At 37.9% G+C, this 15,684-nt stretch overlaps 1 protein-coding gene across 1 annotated transcript in view; it reads right to left on the bottom strand.

Moving 5' to 3' along the window:
• LOC123646099 (contactin-associated protein-like 3) overlaps window positions 1–15,684 on the bottom strand; it is a 202,134-nt gene that overhangs the window by 97,983 nt on the left and 88,467 nt on the right. The window contains exon 4 of the mRNA XM_045562762.1: window positions 5,342–5,489. Within this exon, the coding sequence (XP_045418718.1) occupies window positions 5,342–5,489 (148 nt within the window). The remainder of the gene's footprint in view (window positions 1–5,341; window positions 5,490–15,684) is intronic.

The following is a 15,684-nucleotide window of genomic DNA, read 5'->3' on the forward strand; positions in this document are numbered from 1 at the left end:
GCAATTTATGTAACCAAATCATTTGTGCTCCTGTAATACTCTGAAAAAAAAAAATCCAACAGTGCCTATAAAATAAATTTTATAGAGAAAATTATTGAGAAACAAGTTTTAAAATGTTATTTAGAGGCATTAAAGGAAATCTAAATTGAAAAAAAAAAGTAACCAGAGGAAAAAGATACACTTTCCTTACAAGAATAGAAATCAATTGTCTGTTGATTTCTTACCAGAAATGATGAAAACAATGGAATGCCATTTTTAAAAGACCGAAAGAAAATAAAAACAGTATTCTAAGCAAGCTGAAATAGGCTTCAAAAATAAATATAAAATAAAGACATTTCCCAAGTAAATAAATGCTATGAAAATGTGTCACCAGTAAACTGTGCTAAGAAAAACACTAAAAGTAGTTTTTCTAGCAGAAAGGATTTGATTCAGAGAGAAGCATAAAAATTCAGGAAAGGTAAATATGTGGGTAAATTTAACTGAATACTGACTGTGAAAAAAATTATAACATTAATGTTAAATTTTTTGATATAAAGTATATATGCACACATACACATGTGTGTGTATGAAACTAAAACATGTCAACATAGCACATAATGTGGGAGGGGTTTAAACTGATGTCACTTAAATCCTAGTGTTGTTTGGAAAGTGATAAAAGCACTAGTTAACGGTGCACTTTGAAGTCTCCAGGAGAATATAAAATTAAAATAGCAAATAATAGTGGAAAATTGGAAAAATAAAACTTGATTAACCCACAAGAAAGTAAGAAAGGAGAAAAAAGGAATATAGAGCAGGTGGGCCAAATATAAAACAAAGATTAAAGAGCTATAATTTCAAATATATCAGGAATTACATTTAATATAAATGGACTCAGTATACCAACTAAAACTGAGTGATTTTCAGATTGGATTTAAGAAATAAAGAGAGCATTCTTAAACAGAAAGACACAGAAAGTTTGTGAGCAAAGAATAGAAAAAGATATTCCACGCAAACACTAACCAAAAGAAAGCTGGTATAGCTATACAGCCCTGTCATCAGAGAATGTAGACTTACAGGAAAGAGGCATATTAGAGAGAAATAAGGATATCTCATAATGATAAAATAATCAATTTTTAAGGACGACGAAACAATTCCCAAACAATATGCATTTAATGAAATAGCTTGGAACCATGTAAAGCAGGTGTCTCTCTTCATTGCAGTGAAACGAGATAGTCCATGCATGTTCATCTCGCAGTAACAGTGGACGAGGAGGAGAGCAGTGGGAAAAAGAAAGGCCCCTCGAGGTGTGATGCTGGGACTGGTGCACCGTCAGTGCTGCCATCATTAGTCAAAGCAGGACGCGGGGCTAACTCGAACATCGGGGGGCAGAGAAGCACAAGCCACTCACCGTGAGGCCTTGGCAAGGGGGCTGCAGAACCGGTGCCAGTGACGCAAACTACCACAACATGCACAGATAAAAGTGCTGGAAAAATCAAAGGACGTGTAGAAAGGGAGGAACACCACCGAGGCAACAGAGTACTTAGACTATCTCGTGAGTTATGAACATTTTCTATGTCCCAAAATCTAATCAAGCACAAGTAAAATTTTAGAAGGGAGATAATAAAATGTGCTTATTTTCTCCAGTCACCATTTATTTTGTTTTATTGGGAACCTCCACTTGCCTTCTGTTGTTCCTATAGAGAACAAGATAGCTCTAAGTTAATCCATGTGAAACTGCCAATATTCAACTGTATTTGATCTGCAAACCTGGCAAATATATGGTTCAACCTAATCACAATTGAAGCTAGAATGGTGAATAAGAAAAGGACTGACTGGTAATAGCATAGCTAAATAACAAACAGTCTGAATGCCACATAGCACTATTTGAAGACTAAGTTATAAGAAAATGCAACAGAATAGGTGAATAGAAAATGAATCATACATAATAGAAATGATTTTCATTTGGGATATCATAAAAGAGTTCTTCATGAGAAGGACACTTTGGAATTCTATTAATTATCTGAGCTACACTCTAAATATTAAAGTTTAAAAAAAAGAGTCCTACCCTCTAAGACCCCCACCTGCCGCCAAATTTTCAACAATTAAGGGAGAGAACAGTTGTGAACCAAGCTCTGAACACTAACCTTTCTCTTTTATTCTTCACCAGTTTTTCCCCACAATTTACGAATGAATAGAAGCTCAATCCTAATTTAACAGAAACCAGAATCAGACAAAAGCAAGTTAGAGTATTATCCAGTGAAAACAATACAGCTCTAGCGTGCAGTAGAATGCAGGCCCTTAAAACCTGCATTACTGGGTTGGGAATTAAAGAGATGGAAAGGACACTAAGCACTTGAGAAAACAACAGGAAAAGGACTGTTCTAGTTTTTGCATTAATATAAAAGAAAGCAGAGTGATTTAAAGAACTCTGAAATTGAGAAAAAATAAAATTGTTACAGTAAAAAAGAGGAAGACACAGAATTTAATACTAAATGTTTAAACACAGGGACAGTATGGTTTGATACTGACCCTCTGGAAGTAGCAAAGACGTCGCTGCCATCAATCGATATCTCAATATATCAAAACAGGTATCGTTATAATTTCCCTTTATAAAACTTTTGTGGGTATTGCCCATCAAGGACATGGAATTGGTAGTCAGAGGACATGAGTGCTCTCCCTGTCTCTGATAATTACTTGTAGTTCTTACACTGAAGTCTCTTAACTGTGGCTTCTCATATTGCTTATTCGGAATATTTGGGGATCAATATCTACCTTTCCTACTGCACAAATATATCAAATATCAAATGGAATCATGGAACTGTAACTGGAAAGTCTTGTATTTGCTATCATTACTGGAGATATTACTGGTTTTTAATAACAAAATCCATAAAAATTTAATTTCTAACATACTTGCCTTACCTATATCGTTAGTATAAAAGTGAGATAAATATCTGAAATTTGGATTCGTTAATTATTCAATTTTCATTATCTTCTCTCAGAGTTTTTCCCTGAATTGCTCATTCACTCATTCATTCAACATAGAGCAATTGTGCACTCAGGTGTGTTCCTGGCACTGTACTAGACACCGGTGCTACAGCCATAAACATCTTACCCACCTCATGTACCCTGAAATCTAATGAGGAGGAAAGAAATTAGACCACTAACAGGGCAGATATAGATACATTTAGTCACAAAAGTGACTGGAGCACATGAAGTCAGACTGTAGACTTCCGTGAGAATTCATAATGAGAAACCAAATTTAGACTGAGGGCCTGGGAAGCACCATTTAAACTAAGATCTGAAAGATGAGATGCCAGTACAGCTGAAAGCGCAGGGAAGGAGCATTTCAAGCAGGGGAACCGCAGGTGCGGAGGCTCTGAGCCACAGAAAGCTTGGTGCAGTCAACAGCAGACAAGTAGCAGGTGATGTGGGGGATGGCGGCAAGAGGCGAGACTTTCCAGTCTTAGCATATGCGTTTTCTTCACTTCCACATCTAGAGTGGGTTGGGGGTGAGGGATGCTCCCAGAGCCCTGCCCACCTGCACAGGAATCTGTGGAAACACACAACATCTAAAGGGGTAATGAGAATATCATTGTAGAAAAGTAGATAAGATAAAACTTGGAAGAGATGTCGCCTGTAAATGACATCATATGCCATGATAAGGAAAGTTTGAGAATATAAAAAGGGCAGTGGGAAAACAAATAAAAATGCTAAAACCTTTGTTAGTAACATAAACCATAAATAATATAGTAACCACATGTTATACACCATATAATACTATTACTGTCAACAACAAAAATAAAATCACTGTACTTAAATGATTATTCTTCTAAGGATAAAAAGACAATGTAAAGACCCATTTTTTCTAAAGAATTACTTTGAGTTGGTTAGTAGTGCTAATATATTATCTGTCTGCATGTTCAGCTTTTCTTTTTCTTTTTTTCCCCAATATTCCTTTACGCCCAACAGCATATGTTTACAGAAGCTCACGGTGCCAGCAGATTCCACGACAGCTGCACGGCCCACCAGCCCCCCTCCCCGGGACCAGGAACAGAGCTTTGATCTTCCGGGTACCGACCTCCAGCCCAAGGAGTTGGAGTAGTAGCTCCTCATGAAGGAACATCGAGCTAATGGCAAATCGCCATCAAAGAGCATGTTCTGCTTTGAAGTCAGCAAACCTGAAGTTGTTTCAGAGTAATGAGAGGAGAAGCTAATTTCATAGCATCAAAGAGAAATTCTAAGTATCAGACATCTTAGCCACTGAAACACAGAGCCCAGTGACAGATCCCAGAGAGCGCGGCGGTGGGAGGAAGAGACCATGGAGGGAGAGGAGTTTGACGGTGAAGCAGCACCGTTACATTCAGCCCCATGGAAAAGCAAAGGCTAGAAAACAGAGGCAGAGCTGGGGAAGCAGTGGGCTGTACAGGGGTGAAGGAATTAAATGGAAAGAACAGTAGCCGAGACATTAGATCCTGCATAGATGGCAGATATTATGATTACACTTTAGAAAATTAATGTTCTGCAAAGCTAAAGCTGTGACCAAGCGGAGAACAGGGGTGGCTGTGTGTAAATGGTGTGAGATGAAAGTCCAACCTGACCCAAATCTAAGCCACTTAAGACATTTCCATCCAGTCTATTCTTTGAATTGTTCTCCAGTTCCATACAGGAGTATTTTTAATTTTGTTCCATTTAGACAATAATTTAAGACATTTTGATAATAACGTAAAGAAATAATACAAGTATGTTCTGGATCATCAAATGACAACTGTATGTGTACTGCCATACAATTTCATTACCTGCTTTTTGTGCTTGTGTTATATTCCTGTCGGCTCCATTCTTTCTACTTTTATTACAGCTGACTTGATACATAAACATAAGTTCCCACCACGTGAAGGGGGGTGAAGCACAGCACGCCGTACTGTAGCTGTCATGGTCATGTTAGCAGAGAAAAGCAGGAAGAACTGAGTTGCCGTGAGAAATTGGCCCCAGCATCACTTAGTATTCCTCAGTGTCATCTCAGCTTCAGAAAAACAGCATTCCTGTTGTTAGTCTGAATTGTATCAGGTTTATGAGATGCCTACTATGTTGCAAGTGCGTTGCTAAACTCCGGGAATCTAAAGACAGATGTGTGTCAGTTCAGGTCCATCTCTAAATTCAGCTATACAAGACAATCACTAAAGTCCATGTTGTCATTGGTAAACACAAAAAGCTTTCCATTAAAAATCAGTTCTACTTGCACAGTTATCTCAAAAGCCAGAAAAAGTCAAGTTCAACATCTCATGTCAGTGTTGGCTTTTACAGTTTGGCTTCTACAACATCTCAGGCCGACATCGATTTCCCACGGGGAATAAGCAGCACTTACTGTATGCACACCCGTACACTTCGATCCGCATCCCAATCCTCCCCTTAGGGTTCCAGGCTAAAGGGAGGAAGCGCAGGAACCTGGCTTCGAAGGGAGGCTGGAGTCTATAGTGCACCACGCTGTCTGCATTTGTGTTTCCTGGAAATCCCTGGGAGAGAACAGAGAAAGGGATCAATGAGTCTGCAGAATATCATCTTCACTTCATCAGCTCTGATGCCAATGAGCAATGTATGTTCACTTTGTCAATGTGCAAAAAGCTATCTTCTTAAAAGAAACACGGCTTAATGTTTAACAACAATGTGAGGGCCTTTCTTGGTCCTGGATTAGTCACCACTGTCTTAAGTTTTCTTTATTTACAGGGTATTTTCAATTTCCTCAGCACCATTAAAATGTCTATCGACATGACGACCTCCACGAAGTTTGCTTTTCTAAAGCGTTCACGCTGCAAATCCCTCCCTCGTCTCCCAGTGGTGAGGATGCTCCCGGGAAACCACAGCGTCATTCAGCAAGGCCATCAAGCACACGACCTCCAGTAAGGATCCTGGAATCTGGAACTAGAGAGCTAGCAGGGACCCAGACATAATTCCAGCCCTGTACCGTTAATTTACAAGTGAGAAACTACAGTCTAGGGAGAAGAAAGACTTTCTGGAGGCAGGACGCTATCCTACACTGTGACATGGTTACGACTGGCTTGTGTTTCAGTCTGGGTGGTCACTCCCTGTTCTCAGGCTGAATCCCCTTCACAGGGAACACAGCTCTGTGCAGGACTCATGCACTGCTGTCCCCAGTAACTGAAGTTCCTGTGGCAGCTTCTGGGCACTGCCCCAGAGGAACACACTGCCATTATCTGCTCCAGGGCAAGGGGGAGAGCTTGGGCTCAGTCCCACGGTCTGGACATCAGGAAGGAGGAGCGAGAATAAAGTTTCTTTAAATAATTTATGTCTCTGTTTTCAGATTGTTTAGAATATAGCATGTGCAGGAGGAAGAAAAGCGTCGACGCTCCTGTACATATCAATTTATGTTTGATCGTTTGCCAATGACTTGTTCAATGCATAAGGTAGAAATCATAATCATGACCATTCATAGGGAAATAAAAACTTAGAAAAGTTAACACTAACCACCCAGACAGTCTGTTTCTTACACAGTTTTTCTGTTGTCTGACTTTGCAAAACTCTTAGTGTTTCCCAAAGTAGTCTGTGGATTTTACGTGAAAGAGAAAGTGCGTGGGCAGGATGAGGGATTCACTGAGCAACAGCTTCCCCATGGGTGAAGGTTTCAATCAGACTTCTCACAGTTGATGCTGCAACTAAAGCTACTTACCAGGAAAGCCAAAGACAGAGACACTTTTATCTTAGAATAATGAAATTAGGGAGTAAAAATTACACTTTTCTGATACTCTTGCACTAGAATGACTGGCCCCTAGTGTGCCCAGGGCGTGTAGTTTACCTAAATGTACAGTGAAACCAGTTAGTTCAACTAAGAGTCCAGAATGTTACTTGCCTAATTACTTTTGCTTTTCCAAAGAAGGTGCCAGACTTAACAAAACAACAAAATGAATAAAGATCAGTGTGCTTAGTCCCAGACCACCGGTAGGCCTCCTTTGGTATAAATAAATGGAAATAAAAATATAGACAGTGCCTTAGTGAATGTGGTCCATTTTGATGCTAGTGTGTATGTCAGTCTTGGTGATAGATCATCTACTGCTAGTTAATGCCAACTCTGAGATACTTCATTATTTTATTCTTGTTCAACTAAGGTATCATCTTCATCAACATCATTTTTCAAGAACTAACAATCACTATGCCAACTTCAGGTGAAATGTGTGCTTCCCCTCCACACCCCAAAGGGGAAGTTAAGAATGTCCACCCAGAACCTTTCATCTGGACACCTGAGGCTGACCTGGGTAAAAGAAGCATATCCCAGCTCCTCCCCTTCAAATTTCGTGGTCTTAAGCTGTTACTCTCTGCTGCAAGCTGCAGTTTCCTCATCTATACAACCTAGACTGAAGGTCGGAGAAATGATTGAGACAATACTTGGAAAGCATCTGCCCACCACCTGCGTAGAGGTGGCTCCTGTGATTGTGACCGAAGCTGATGATGTTTTGGTTATTGTTGGCATGGTTGGCAGAGACGGTTCTTCCACCAGACTCTGAATCCCATTACATAGGTTCTAACTTGAGTTTACTATCTGAGCCAAATTAGCTAAACAGCTAAACTAGGAACATCAGCTCCTGTGGGCATTTTGACTGCAACATTAAAATTCAGATTGAAGAATTAAAATCCATTTTGTCTGTAGCTGACAAAATTATTTAAACCTCAGTATAAAATAAGACAATAACAATCTTTCAAAGAAACCCTATCTAATCAGAATTGTCTTATTGTCTTTATATAGCAAATATTATTTCATTCTCAGTTTGTTTTAAAATATACTCTGGAAAATATAGTTCTGATTGATGTGATTATGGCATCATGTAGCAAAAAGAATTTTTAATGTCTATTTTTATTTAATGGAATTAAAATTGATTAATATTTAAGAAATTTTAAACAGATATAATCTAATAATTTATGAATAGAGCAGATGAGGAACATAGTCTTTACAACTCTGGAGATCTGAATATGAAATCAAATGTTTATCACATGTGATTAAAATATATTCAAATGTTTGAATATATATGAATATAGGTATGATCACATTAATTTATTTGAGTTTTGGAGCAATCACATTATTCATATCTTATGAAGAATTATGACCAATTTCATAGAATACAAACCAAATGAACCATTATTCTCTAAAAATATAGAAATTAAAGATAGTATGTTTTGGGAAGGGAAGATTTATACCAGCGTTTCACTGACATAACATTCAGGGCTTATTACTGAAATAACCTTATATATTACAGTAAAATAATGTGTCTTGAAAATATGTATTGTAGTTTTTTATTCATTATATTCAAAGTTTAGTTGGAGAGTTTCCAGAACAGACACGAATTTATAGGTGAGCACATAACAACTACAAATAGAAAGAATGACAGACACAAAGACCTGTTTTTGCTTTGTTTTGTTAAGTTGGAAACACGAGAATAGGGACAATAATAAATAATAAGTTGTCTCCACGAGAATAGGGACAAGCACCCTTTGTGGAAATATACGGCCTTCACCAATTCTACAGACGCTTAAATATTCATTTTAGAATAAATGGTAGAAAACACAGCTCTGTTGAGAGTGAAGGTGTAGAATATGGTTTTTGGAAGCCACAGTCCTTCAAATTCTTCTGCCTTATCAGGCATGTGATCTTGGCAGAAATCATCATCTTTCTTTTTCAAGTTGAAAAATAATACCTACCTGACAATCTTGGGAAGAATTAAATTAGTTAATGTACATAATGAATTTGTAAGATTATAAATAATTTTCTTTATAGCATTCCTCTGCTATTTGTGTATGTGTGTGTGAGTGTGTGTGTGCACAAAATCTCCCTCTTACTGAAATACAGAATCATTTAAGTTTTATGTGGATTTTCTGTCTTTGAGAGCATTACAACTGAGTGTTATATCAAAATTGAATACTTATAGATAAAATGACCAGTTCCCATAACATGAAAGTGACTGAAATCTGTGGCTTGAGGTCCACTCACATGTAAACATGTTTTCTAAATAATTTATGAATTGATGACATTACTAAAATATTTCCAACACCCCACTTTGATTTTTAGCAATGACACTGGTCAAATCTAGCAATCACAGGACAGAGTCAGCGATGGCGCTCATGTGATATCCTGATTTTCTGCATAATGTTAAACTCATCAATGCTCTTGGTTGAGTATTAAATACTCAGACAAACAGCCATAAGCAGAAAATTTACTGTCAATGTAAGATTCATCAACAATTATTTTTAAGAAGCCTCTTAGAGATTTGTAATTTGGAAACATTTCTGTCTTAATGGATTTTTATCCTCAAATCTTTGCTTTAAATTATGAGCTATAGAAATGAGTCTGAATTTTAAAATAACTATTAAATCTCTGCTAGGTGCCACCACCACACGGTGCAATTTCACACATTATTTCAGTGAGTGCTCACAAAGGTGCTGGAAAGGAAATGAATTCTTCAGAAATTTCAGTTTTATTAGTAGTTTCCCCAAACACTCTAATGTACTAAAAGCGATTCTTATTTCAATACACTGTTATTATTTTAAGCTGTCCTGGTTAAGTGGCAGGACCATCCATGTCTGGGGTAAGAAAGTGTCCCCGAGTCCTTGAATTCTGATTCCTTAACTGCCTGGCTGGGCTGATACTGGACCCATGTTTTAGCCTCTGCAAGCCTCTCTGTCTCTTTATGAGTAACATGGGGATAATATCAATAATAACTGCTTTGCCCAATTTATAGCTTGTTGGAGGATTTTTCTGAAAGTGGCTTGAAAATTCTTAGGAACTACACAAATGAAAGATATGATTAAGCTGCTCCCCATAAGGCATGGTAACAAGACTATCTGATTAAGACACTTTGTTATTTATAAGTGTTATTTGAAAAAATTGTTTTAATGTTAAGTTTAGATCATTAATAATATAATTACCATAGCATATACTCTGATGATATTTTATGAGGGAATTAAGATATTTCTACAGATTGTTAAAAATTAGTATATTGTCTTTACTATCTTAGTATGAGTAGTATAATTATATTTATGTAAAGAGTTAATCAGTAAAAGAAAAATGAAAGATATAACACAATATTACATGTAAGTTTAAATGTATTTGGACAAAACAATTATATATTTTTTTAAGAATACATACAACATATTGGACTGGGGAGCGAGTCTGCTGGAGATGAAAAGGAATGCTGAATGAATGAGTAAACACCAGGGCAAGAGCAGGGCCTTGCCTAGACCAGGCCAGTCATTCCCTAAGGGACTCCTCGTTGAGGAATGTGACTAACCGAAACCTTGACACTTGATGTATAAACAAACAAATAGGAAGACAGTGGCTCCAGCATGTGGGCACGAGTATGTTGCTGAAGAGCCTCTAACCTTCCGCTGCTGCCTCCTCCCCCTGCTCTGTCTCCAGGCCGACCTGGGCAAGTGCAGGCGGGACTGCTGCAGAGTGACCTGGGGCTGCCACGGAACCCTCCCAGGGGCATTGACGGGACTGGGAGGTCACCGTTCCAGCAGCATGCTGGTTCCTGTGGCTGTTGAAGCCTTTTGCTATGTTTTAGGGTCTCCTGTAGGCGGCCCATCACATGATGGAGAACATGGGCTGCAAAGTTGGAGACTCGCATCTGAGTCCAAGTCCCGACACTTACTGGTTCCATGACTGCAGGCACGTTACACAACCACGTGGACACCAGCTTTCTCCTCTGAACAGTGGATCGGTGACAGCCAAGCCTCACGAGATTCCCACATGTCTCTTAAGCGCTTAGCATAGGACGAGCATGTGGTAAATAATCCACAGTAAACACCACTTACGATTACCTACTGCTATGACCACGCTAACGAGATCTCCTCCTGCTTATCCTGACAGTACCGAGTCGGCGCGCTTTCCCCTCCGGTTCTCACCTGACTCATCTCAAGCTCTTAGGTCTGCAGCCCCTCACTAGCAGGTGACATTAGGCAAGAATGGTGCTATTTTTGTCCCTGTCATTTTCAAGGATTATAGATAATGGTGTCACATGCAAAATTGCTTCTTATGTAAACCAGTATCTATAATTGGCTATGTGAACACTTGTACTTAATTATTTTAAAGTAAGCACTAGAATTCATCATTTTAATTAATATTTTACTAACCACTAGAATACATTAATGTTTATTAACATAAAAAAATGAGAATAATGTGACTTCACCTTATTCTAGTATTATTAAATAAACTTAACTAGGAATTAAGAAATGTAGGTTTTTCCATTAATTAGCTGTGAGAGCCAGGGTAAGTCACCTGAAGTCTCAGAGCTGGAGGCATAGTATAAAGTGCTATGGAATCTCAGGTTTTCTCCAGCACTAAAAAAATCATGGCCTGAAATAGTGGGTTTATTTCAGGTGTACACAAAATAATTGTTACAGAAAAAATGAATGAATAATCAGTGACAGCAGGAGTACCCTATTTAAAAAATACATGTCTGTGTGTATATGTATACACACATATGTATATATTTAACTAATTAAATATATATAACTGTTAAAAATGAAACACTGAAAATACATTTGTATATCATTTGATACTTGAACATCCCAATTTTTAAAAAATAAAAATGAAGTAATTTACCATATTTGAATCATAACTCAAAAAGACTAAAACAAAGTATAGCTCATGTTAAAAAAAGACAACTCGAACAAATACTTCTTCATGTTTGCTCACTATGGGCGACTTTGAGGAAATGATCGTTCGGAAACATGAGATATCCAAGGTATGAATCAAGATGAACTTAAATGTCATTTAAAAAATAATTCAGATAATGAGAAGAGCAGAACTAGCCACTTAGTCCTTTGTATGTATTGAATATAGCTAAATATATTACACAGTTTAATAGGGTTTCTGACGGAGATACTGCTATCAACTTTAAGTGATCACATTAATTAAATGTTAAAATACCTTTTTAAAAAACAGGTAATTCATCTAACTTGTCATTTTACTCGGATCTTGGACAAGTTTGCTGTGTAAGATTGCTCAGTAAGTCTTCTTGCTCTTGATTTCCCTGTTATGATTATAAGCCTTGGTGCTTTTAAAGTTCAGGCTCTACTGGTGCCATCTCTGGTTTCTCAGAGACTTTCAGCAATCAGCCTGCTTCTAGCAGATAGTAAGCATTGTTGCAAAATCAGAAATTCTTCATGGGTAATAAATGTCTGCTGTGTTGAATTTTACGCTAGGGTCCCCAAGACTCACACCCCTTTCTTAGCCCTCACAATCTTTACCACTGTTTAACACTTAGCTGGTGCCAAGTAAGCACTAGTGAATTGGCTCAATTGTCAGAGTCAGTCTTCCTAGGACAGGCAGTCCTTGGTTACAGATGACTCAACTCAGCAGGGTTCCATACTTACAAATGGGCTCCCAAAGCTCCCCATGCGGATAATTTATAATTAAATAATTAAATTAATAATTCAGGAACTAGTTTCTTCTGAGCATATAAACAAACCCTCATGGCTTAAGCGGTTGGTGCGGCATCTTTATGCTAGCAGCTGGCCTTATTGTTTACATGGTGGCTTACACACAGTATCACTTTCATCTTGACTTTTTTATTTGATTTAGTGAGTCTGTGTTTACCCTTATGACCATGGAAAAGTCCACTGCAAGTCCAGGTGCGCCTACAGCAAAGAGAAAGGTGATCACAAAGGAAATGAAGTAGAAATAATTAAGCCTTTGGAGAAAGGCCACATGCCACCATTCATTGGGATGGCTTTAGGTTTCAGTCTCTCAATGATCAGAACAATTATAAAGGATAAAGTGAGAAGAATGGAATGTGTGAAAGGCAGTGCTTCTGTGGAAGCATCAATTATTACCAAGCAGAGTAGCAGATTAATTATTGAAATGGAAAGGCTATTATTGATTTGGCTAGAAGATCAAAATAGGAATAACATTTCTGTTAGCCTAGGAATTAAAAGAAAGAGCACAAAAGTTTCTACAACTTATTATTATAGTAGAGGGCATTTTTATTATTATAGTATTACATTATATTATTATTACCACATATGAGACATTATAGTATTGTTACTATTACCGTATATGCAACGTTCATCAGGGATCCGAATTATATACAAATCCAACCTAGAGATATTCTCAGGAACGTATCTCAACCATAACCTGGGACGCCTGTCCCATATTGGGTCAGTCTCTCCAGGCCAGCCTCCTGGTCCCCCCGTGCAGACCAGCATCTCCCTTCCTTTGCCTGGACAGCTCAGGGCACCGCCACATCTCCAGCTCTGCACTCTCTAGTAGTTCCTGGGTACTCCCACCAACCCCAGAGCAATTTATTAATTGTAGCGTTTTCACTCTTCCTCGTCCCTGATGATCCCAACCCAGGTTAAGAATTTAGCTAGGAACCACCATTAATAAATCAATGATCTAAGTGTTTTTGTTATTCTAATTAAAGATTATAATCATCTGTTTGTTGGGCATGTTTACTTGTCAGTAACTATCAGATAGATTTAATTTATTTTGTCCCTTTTAGCTGAGGCCAGATCTACATATTTTAACATAAGAATCTGTAGGCATTAAACTGGGTGATCCATGTGATTTTATCCCCAAATATTAGATATTGGATATGCACATATAAGTGGTTATGATTAATGTGCTATTATGGAAAATAGGTCATAGCCCTGATAGTCTAAGAATAGCTATGATAATAGTTTCAGAAACTTTTAGAATACTTTTTCACTATTTTTAATTTTATTTTTAGCAACAAAAAATCATTTGAATGACAAAAATATATTTCACTATATCTTTACACCTATATTCTTAGAAAGAGCCCTATCTATAAAATGTCTACTTCATAAGGTGCATTTATTAATATATATTCCTGTGTCTGTAATTGGTTAAAGAAATGAAGTTTTGTCTAAAGGCCTGAAATGTTTTCACTTAAGGTAAGGATGTGAGACAAGCCACCAGACATTTACTGAAACTCACATGATCTGTTGTGTAAATTGATGACTGAAGGTGTGGTTTAAGCTTGTCTTGCATGGCCTTAGGCCTGATAATGTCTCAAGAAGAGAGGGGGCCATGGCTAGGCATGTCTGACCTCACTTCTCATGGCCAGCAGCTCAGCTTTAGAGCTTTCTGCCGTCCCCTCGGCCAAGAGGGGGGTCCTTTCAGTCAGCTGAGGGGCTTAAGATTTTATTTTAGTTCACATAGGGATGCTTTATGTCCTTGAGAAGCTAAAAATTGTAATAAAGTTAAATTTTCTTATCACACATAAAGCGTCAGCAGCCATTAATAACTCATCCAAATATTGAATTAGTGTGAAACTCTAAGATGAGGAAAATTACTTTAAGTTCTCTTGTACAGTAAATGCTGAGAGAAGATAGTAGATGAATCTCTAAATCCTGAGGGATCCATTGCCACAAATATGGAAAGCTGTCCTAGGCAAATGCAAAGCAGAACCTTGATTCCTGATTTAAAGGTACAGAAAAGAAAGCTGGACATAAAAGTCTAATACAGAATAATACTTACTACTCCAATTAAAATAGTAGCAAGTTTGGGTGCCATAGGTGCCAGAAGAATCACAAACATATTTATTTCTATAAGATCTTGTACATATCTATAAACAGGTCTACCTTCCCTGTCAAATTTTCCCTCCTTCTTTCACAGGAACTATGGAAGTATTACGAAGTGAATTTCCCTTCTTTGTTACACCTTGTTTTCCTAATTTAAAAACAAATACAGATTTTATTCCTTGTAATTGGGCTAGAGAAAAAGGATATCATTTTACATGTGGCCCTGGTTTTTCTTTGTTTTAAGCTATATCATAGAATTGATACATTTTACTAAACTGGTACGTTTGTTCCTTGGGCTCATAAAGATGGATCTATTTCTTGTAATTAGAATGGATCTATTTTTGCAATTTTCTTGCTTTTTTTCCTGCTGCCAGGTGAGATTGCCACTCTTCCCTGTCCTAGTTTTTGCTTCAGAAGGCACATATTTACCAACTCAGATGGGTTGTCCCCCAGGAGTTCCCAAAACACTTCATCCAGAGTGCAGAATAGGGCGGCCATTAGTTCTCCTAGTGGTTGTCTTTCCAAGGGATCATCAGGTGCTTTAGGAGACAAGAGAAACGTATGTTCCTCTAACAAAAGGTCTATTTGCATAAGAATATTCAAGGAGAAAGAATAGATAGAAGGTTGTCCAGAGAGACCCACAGCTTTAAAAAAAAAAAAGGTCAGAAGAAGTTACAGAGTACATGGCTCCAGGATCCAAAAAAGAGCAGAAAAAGGTTAAGTTGGGGAAAAGAAATAGACACTCCATTTCCCAACTCAGAAGTTCCTTCATCATGTCAATTTTGCACATTAGTTTGCGCCATTTCCCAATTATTTTCTGTCTAATTTCTCAGGAGGTAATGAAGCTTCGGACTTAGGTTGCATCCTTCATATCATCCTTAATCTTTTTTCCCAAATGTCCTGGCTTCTTAACATAGTGACATATTGACTTTCCACTAGAGCATCCCTCTTATTTGTTGTTGGCTCCCAATAAATTGTGTTCCCTTTGTGAATAATTCTTACTGGGCAGCTAACACTGCAGTCTTAAGTTCTTCTCCACATTTTCCTGAACTGGATGGCTGCCACCAACTGTCTGCCCTTGCCATGCAACTATTTTTTCCCTGTCAATTCCTGGCAGGGAAATTCCTGGCAAAAAGGCTGCTGCAAGAGTAGAGGTCA

The sequence above is a fragment of the Lemur catta genome, chromosome 10 (assembly GCF_020740605.2).
Source record: "Lemur catta isolate mLemCat1 chromosome 10, mLemCat1.pri, whole genome shotgun sequence".
Taxonomy (NCBI): domain Eukaryota; kingdom Metazoa; phylum Chordata; class Mammalia; order Primates; family Lemuridae; genus Lemur; species Lemur catta.